The sequence below is a fragment of the Theobroma umbraticum genome, unplaced genomic scaffold, assembly GCF_002168275.2.
Source record: "Theobroma umbraticum cultivar Fairchild unplaced genomic scaffold, ASM216827v3 scaffold_20.0, whole genome shotgun sequence".
Classification (NCBI taxonomy): Eukaryota; Viridiplantae; Streptophyta; class Magnoliopsida; order Malvales; family Malvaceae; genus Theobroma; species Theobroma umbraticum.
In genome coordinates, this window is record NW_018397266.1 from 7,213,871 (window position 1) to 7,222,337 (window position 8,467).

The window sequence follows — 8,467 nt, forward strand, 5'->3', positions numbered from 1 at the left end:
TGATGGCCTTGTTGTGGATTTGTTTTTTGTCCGATGGATGAATTTTGGATGTTGATCTGACTTGTGGATGAGTGGACGCTCATCCCCTTGCGACCTTTGTGTGCCTACAAGAATAGTGGTAAGCAAGGATAGTGGCATTAATCTCGCCTATGATTCCCGCTTGTAGTGCTTTGATGCCACTGCTTTAAGGTTATTCAGGGTGATGTCAACAGTTAGGTAGTTACTTCGGTCGATGACTATGACTCTCTACCAGTTCCTTCGGTGCTATGCATGATTTGTTCTCCGCCTATTGCTTCGACACACACGTGACCTATTTTTCCACCAACAGCTTTACCTTAAGTATGATTTGATTCTCCGCCAATTGGTCACCGAATGTGATTTGACTATGTCAAGGAGAAGACCAATAGTTGATTGAATTTGATATCTATATGATGCGAGATGGCCGTGGAAAGGCTGAAGTAAAGATGATATGAATATGATGTGATCCTTCGGCAACTAAAGTGGCTGTGGAGAATGATTTGAATATCTTTAATTGGCTTTGAGAGTAAGTCTAATGATGAGTGTGAAATCTTTGGAGATATTGAGGATGATGATATGTCCACACATTCGAGACTTTAGGGATAATAATATGCCCTATATTTGGAGATGTTTACTTAAACATTTAGGTGCATGGATGGTGTATATATTTTACATATGTGTTGTGTGTGTGTGTGTGTGTGTGTGTGTGATTTTGTTTATCTGCACCACTCACTAAGTATTTGAGTACTCACTCGTTTGTGTAACATGTGTAAATAAATTGGCCACAATGTTGTGTAGTAAAGGTCGTCTAGTGATAGACTGATTAGGCATCCAATAGTTTTTCGTCAACTACGTCACTCTGCTACATCAGTCACAAGCTTCCGCTCCACACTTAGTTTGTTATATATGTAGGCACGCTATGCCATATGAATTTATGTGTAAGGGTTGTTATGTGCAATCTTGCCTTGAATGACCCATGTATGGCCTTATGAATATTTATGTGGATTGTGAGGCAGTGATAATGTATTATATTCAAACTTAATATGGATATTTGATTATTAAATCTTTTGGCATTTATGATGTATAATTTTGAACTCTGAGACTTGCTCAAGTCTAGTGAACTTCCTCGCTAAACTCATGCACCGGTCACGAACTCCCAGGTTGAGTCGTGACATTTGATTTATAGGATGGAGGAAAAAAATTACTTCCCAATATATATTTTTTTTTCAAATCAAACTAAATAAATCTCCATATGAAGTCCAAAAAAAAATCTCCATATGTATCTAAAAAAAAGAAACTAAGACATCAGGTTCATATGCCATACTTATCTTAGATGCAACTTCAAGTAATAAAATATTTATTATACTTTTTAATGCTTAAAAAGTAAAATATTAAGTACTTAACCACTTAAAAAATGTTTCAATGAAAAAAATTCACAAGTAACACTAAAGACACCATTTGCTAATATAGTAATCAAAGGCATTAAGTAATTGAATCACTAAAATTAACATTTTTAACAATTTATCAAATATAACCTAATTTTGTTTAAGTAAAAGCTAATGTAATGGTCTCAAGGTAAGGGAACACTATATACAGCAATTAGAAACTTTAAACTCCAACTTGAAAATGTTGAATTTAAATCTTGAAATTGTAGAAATAAAATCTCTAAAATAAAAAATAATTACATCCTATTGCATGTATAAAAAAGTAAATAAAAAATCATGCTTATAATATGTACGTACTTACAAATTAACTAACTCAAAAATAAACCACAAATCAGTAAAACGGTATGAAAGGCCAAACTCTTGTGTTTTTGCTAAAAAAAGAAAAGCATAAGATAAAGAATTGGTTCAATGATAAATTCATATTTTTTATTTATTATTTAAAAAATTATTTTTTTATTTCTTTTTCTCAAATTAAAATTATATGAACATAATATTTAGGATAACTCCTCAACTATTTAAGAAAATTCAAAGAACTCATTATTCTTTTACTGTATTTAATCAAATTCTTATACTTTCATTTTGAATTAAATAAGTCATTATAATTAACAATTGATTAAATGTAATTAATAAAAAAATCACTTATCATTTTATAACACATGATTCTAATAGGACATGTTGATATGACATAATTATATGACCATTTTGACATTTTTTAGCTTTCACGTTAATATTACGTAGTATAAAATAACAAATAATGTTTTAATTATTTACAATTGATTTATTTTTAATTAAAAGAACTTATTTAATTTCTTTTAATTTAAAATAAAACTATAAGTGTTTGATTTCACATAATAAGAAATTAAAATTTTTTAAAATAATTCAATCATTATAAGAATATCATGCCAAATATATATATATATATATATATATATATAATATGTATATATATTTAAACTATCTCTTCTCTCCTCCTCGAGCTGATGGAATGAATGAGCCATCTGCATAATAAAAAAAGTTGAAACGTATAGCACATGACAGATCTAATTTTCTATTTACTTTAATTCATTAATTCATTAATTCGAGGTCTATATAGTTTACTCATTATATGGTAGACGTAAGAACTTTAACGCGCAAAAAAAGAGACGAGGAGGTGGACGGAGAGAGATGCCGGAATACTGTGTAACAGGCGGAACAGGATTCATTGCTGCTTATTTGGTCAAGTCCTTGCTGGAAAAAGGTTACTTGGTGCGCACCACAGTGCGAGATCCAGGTTAGCTTATGCTTATGATTCTTTTCATTATTTTTATTAGAGAAGCGAACTAATGCCTTTTCTTTTTAGCAAGTTATTTTGGTATTATGGATGCAATTGAGCGCAAAAGAAGAAAATTTCTGAATTAAATAGTTTAGAAGCTTTACTTTTATTTTCCTTGTTGAGGGATTTAATTATTTGATCTTGATGATGTGAAATAGTGCAAATTCCTCAATTTTTTTTATTACTTGTTGCCTGTTTCCTTCCTACCATCTAATAAGTATGTTCTCTAACTTGTTCTCTCTACGGCCTGCTATTGTTATTGATGGTCATGTTTGATAGGCATTAGCAGTCCGTTTTAGCATCTCATCATGTAAATTATCAGACTGCAGGCGCTTTGAAGTTTCGTTTTTCGAAAAACAAAAATAAAATCTTGATTTATCACCAGGGAATGTGGGAAAGGTTGGTTTTCTTAAGGAGTTGCCTGGAGCCAAGGAGAGGCTGAAGATTATGAAAGCTGATTTGATGGCGGAAGGAAGCTTTGATGAGGCAGTCCAAGGCGTTGATGGTGTTTTCCACACTGCATCACCGGTTCTGGTCCCCTATGATGACAACATTCAGGTAAAGTCTGTCTTGAGAAGCGTACCACATTAATACAATTGTATTTGCTCAAATCTGAGTGCCTATTCTACAATCAAGTAATCCCAATGCACCTGTATTGTTTGAGCATCCAATGACTTGATTTTTGTTGGGCTCAAAATGGGATGGACAGATGGATGGGGGCGGCAGAAAGATTTTTTTATTGGATTGACTGGTCCTTCTGGTCGGTTAGGAGGCAAGATTTGCAAAAGTGGTGACACCGGAGGATTTCGGTGATTATAAGAGACCAAAATAGAAGAGAGAGAGAGAGAGAGGTCATACCTCTTGTGGCGTACTCATACATGGAGCGTGTCACATATTTACATACTAATAAGAGATAGGGTGAGTTTTAAGTATATAAACATGAGTTTTTAGTATATAAACACAAATTTTCCTCTAGTTATCAATTATGTCTTATAGATTGAAAATATAAATTCGTGATAGATAATATGATAACAAAATCAACTCTTCGTTGATCTGGAGCCCATGAGAGATGTTAGGATCAAACTAGACTTGAGTTAATATAAAGGTCGTTCTTTTTTATGAGAAAAGCTTTGTTTTAGGGTGTTCCAAATCTCTATTGCAAAATCCATGTAAAAGACAGTCAATGCTATGGGAGGGCTAATGGAATCAAGTAGCCATGCTACTATAAGACTGTTGCATCTAATCCAAGAAAGGTATAATGCATCAATTGTCCTGTGTAAAGGACCATCAGCTAAATGGGACAATTGAAAGAAAACATCAGCACATCCTGATGGCAGCTAGAAGTCTGATGTTTCATTCAAAGGTTCCAATCAATTTCTGGGGGGATGCAATCCTAACTGCAATGCATGTGATCAACAAAGTGCCCATTAAAGTCCTCAAAGATAAATCACCTTATGAATTGCTCTATAAAAAACCACCTTCCTATGCACATTTTAAAGTCTTTGGATGCCTTGGTTTTGTATCTACTTTGACTCGAAACAGAAAAAAACTAGATGAAAGGGCCAGTAGATGTACCAGAACAAACATTTCATTAAACACCTCAAATACATGGTAGATACTTTGACCCTTTTGACCAAAATTCACAGATTTTTCAACATCAAAACACTTGACCAGTTGAATTACACTTACCTGAATATGATTCACCCAATGACCAACCTCTAACATCATCTGTGAATGATTTGGACCAAAATACCTCTGATGAGGCTACTTAGTCTCTTGGTACTTCTGCAATTGGCAGCGCCAATGAACCTAAAGCCATCATAACAAATGATACGACAACACAAGTTAGAAGAAGCTCTAGACCAAAACATGTCCCAAAGTATCTTGAAGCCTACCAATTAGACTTACCTTCTCAAACCAACAATGTAACTGCACATCCAATTAGCAGACACCTATCCTGTCATCAATTATCACCTGCTCATAAGTCATTCACCACTTCTTTATGAACAATTTTTGAACCAAATACTTACCAACAAGCAATCAATCATTCTCACTGGAAAGATGCCATGACTGTTGAATTGAAGGCATTGGAAGATAATGGTACATGGAGCATTGTTCCACTACCTCCCGATTGTCATGTAGTAGGCTACAAATGGATATACAAGGTAAAATTGAATGCTGATGGCAATGTAGAGAGATATAAGGCACGTTTGGTTGCAAAAGGATATAATTAAATTGAAGGTTTTGACTACTAAGATACCTTCAGCCTAGTGGCCAGGCAAACAACAGTAAGAGTATTTTTTGCATTAGCAGCTGCACACAATTGGCATTAATCACAACTTGATGTGAATAATGCCTTCATGAATGGTGACCTAGCAGAGGATGTACGTATGGCGCTGCCATAGGGATATATAATCAAGGGGGAGTGTCCTAGTCATTCAAGGCTGGTTTGTAAGTTACACAAATCTCTCTATGGGCTCAAGCAAGCATCAAGAGCCTGGAATTCCAAGCTCACTGCATCACTTTAAAAATTTGGTTTCAAACAGTCAACCTCAGATTACTCATTCTTCACCATGAAAACATACAATGGAGATTTTATAGCTCTCCTAGTGTATGTTGATGATATACTAATTGCAAGCAATTTTGTCCAGGCAGCGTTTGAAGTCAAGGAATTCTGAGGTCAGAATTCAAACTCAAGGACCTTGGTAAAGTAGATACTTCCTAGGACTTGAGATAGCCAGATCACCAGAAGGCATATCAATATGCCAAATAAAATATGCTTTAGACCTTCTGGAAGAACAAGGATTACTTGGAACTAAGCCTATGAGTACACCGATCGACTATAATCACAGATTGGCAAAATGAAATGATGAAGACAAGCTAACAGATCCTACAAGCTACAGACAACTAGTTTGAAAATTGTCATACCTGACATTTGGCAGACTTGACATCACATATACAGTGCAGGTATTCTCACAGTTCATGGAGAAACCTGGTGTTCATCACCTTGCTGTAGCTCACAGGGTCTTGAAGTATATCAAAAAGGCACCAGGTCAGGGAATATTAATGAAGTCAAAATGCAATTTAAGAATATCTAGATACTCAAACAGCGATTGGGCAGGATGCCCTGACACTAGAAAATCTGTCATAGGCTATTGCATCTTCATCGGTGATTCCTTGGTGAGCTGGAAGTCAAAGAAACAGTCTGTAGTGGCAAGAAGTTCAGCAAAAGCAAAATACAGATCAATGGCTGCAGCTTGTTGTGAAATCATACGGCCAAGGTCTTTAATGGCTAATTTTGGGATTAATCATTCTGAAGCTATGAACCTATACGCAGACAGTCAATCAGTGATACAAATCAGCAAAAATCTAGTGCTTTATGAAAGGACAAAACATATAGGATGGATTGCCATTTCATCAGAGAAAAGGTATTAGCTAGACTAATCAACCCCTTGCATATTTCAACACAATCACAGTTGTCAGACATCTTCACCAAAGCACTTCAACTGAGACAATTCTACCACCTATTGAACAAGATGAATGTTCATAACATTCACAGTTCATCTTAGGGGGGAGTGTTAGACATCATCCTTATGATGGTGATTCAAATAAGTGTTTAAAGAACGAAGAAACACAGATGAAATGAAGAAGTTGAGTGTATCGGCTTGAAAGAAGAAAAGGGAGAAGAAGGATCAAAACTCACCGTTTAAATAAAGGCAGAAGCTCAATGCGCAGCATTCTTGTTTTGTTTTTAAATTTCAGTTAGGGAGTAATCATTAGTTAGTTAGTGTTTAACTTTACTCTTTCTTCACTAATTGTATACCACATATAAATACCATCATGTAATACCCTGATTCGGGAATGAGAGAATACTGAGTTACATTCTCACCCATATGCGCTCCGTTTCTTCCATATCCTCCATTTCTGATGCTTCTGACAGTAAGGGGATTTACCTAAACTAGGTTTAGGTAGTGAAGTGGAAGAAATATATATCTCCACAGCTCTGGCATTTACCTTAATTATGTTTTGGATATTTTTGAGAAAGCTAATATGCCAGAACTTTCTTTAACTTGGAAATCTTGTAGGCAACTTTGATTGATCCATGCATAAAGGGGACACTGAACGTGCTGACATCCTGCTCAAAAGCCAGCAGTGTGAAAAGGGTTGTGCTCACCTCCTCCTGCTCTTCAATAAGATACCGCTTTGATGTCCAGAAGCAGCAAATTTCTTCCCTTAATGAGTCACATTGGAGTGATCCAGAGTATTGCAAACGCTACAATGTATTGACTTGCAAGAAACTGCAAATCTTTCTTTTTCTTTTTTTCGTTGCTGCATAAATTCTCTTCTGATATCTTGCTTCCATGCAGCTCTTTTACGCTTATGCAAAGACTACAGGGGAAAAAGAAGCATGGAGAGTAGCCAAAGAATGTGGAATTGATCTGGTGGTGGTGAACCCATCTTTCGTGGTTGGTCCTTTGCTTGCACCACAGCCTACCAGTACTCTGCTGTTGATACTCTCCATAGTTAAAGGTCAGAGTCCTATTTCCAATGAGATGATATAGAGATGTAACTATGCAACTTTCTGTAAGAAATAAGATCAGTGCGGTAGTCTCCTGACATAGAGGAAGAGCATAGGACCAAAGAAGGAAAGAAAAAAGAGGGCGCTATAAAATCATAACAGGTGCATACATGCAATCGTATTATATCATTGATCCTTACTTGCATGAGGCGCTAAGCTTCTTTGGTAAAATCCCATTTGTTTTGTAGTAAGTGACAGGCCATCTTTTTCATTTGGTGAAAAATAAGCTCTCATCAACTTCTTTACCAGGTTTAAAAGGTGAATACCCAAACACCACAGTGGGGTTTGTGCACATAGATGATGTGATTGCTGCTCACATCTTAGCTATGGAGGAAAGGAAAGCATCAGGCAGGCTGGTATGCTCAAGCTCAGTAGGTCATTGGACGCAGATCATTGAGATGCTGAGGGCCAAATATCCTTCCTATCCTTTCGAAAGCAAGTGAGTGAAATTAACAATCTAGATCATTTGAAATCAATTCCAAATGCAAAGAAGCAAAACGAACAGTTTTAATTAATATTCAACTAAATTGGTATTGCAGGTGTAGCAACCATGAAGGAGACAACAATGAACACAGCATGGATACGACAAAGATACAACAGTTGGGCTTCCCACCTTTCAAATCACTTGCTGAAATGTTTGATGACTGTATCAAGAGTTTCCAGGACAAAGGATTTCTTTGAAGTCTGCATTCTCTTGTGCAAACTGTGGTTCATATCCCTGCATCTGGTCACTCTTTCATCAAATAAAACGTGTGGAAAATAATGTACTTTGCCAAATGCAAAATAAAAATTATTTATGCAGTCTGATCCTTGTTCTGGCTCCTGAGCTGCGGAACTTAAATTTTTTTTTGTTTCAATTGCTAAAAAAAAAAATTGATTGCAATCGTATACTAAATAGACAATAGCCAGATTTTCAAATGGAAATGCATTGAAGATACATAAAGGGAGCGTGTGCCAAACCAATCTTGGTCACTAAAATTTATGCCTTGATCAACTGTTCGATGAAGCAAAAGTTGCACCTTCCTTACGGCCACCTACTTTACACATTTCCTTTTTCCTTCCTGAGAAACAGCTTACAACCTGAGATACAATATATTTATGGATTTTTATTAT

At 35.6% G+C, this 8,467-nt stretch overlaps 1 protein-coding gene across 1 annotated transcript; it reads left to right on the top strand.

Annotated features, from left to right (window-relative positions):
• Positions 1-2,438: 2,438 nt before the first annotated feature.
• Positions 2,439-8,195, top strand: LOC110423358 (tetraketide alpha-pyrone reductase 2-like). The gene is made up of 6 exons (XM_021437573.2): positions 2,439-2,733; positions 3,161-3,333; positions 6,861-7,055; positions 7,143-7,305; positions 7,604-7,793; positions 7,894-8,195. Exons 1-6 carry the CDS (start codon positions 2,628-2,630, stop codon positions 8,033-8,035), a joined length of 969 nt encoding a protein of 322 aa, XP_021293248.1. The 5' UTR covers positions 2,439-2,627; the 3' UTR covers positions 8,036-8,195.
• The last annotated feature ends 272 nt before the right edge of the window (positions 8,196-8,467 follow it).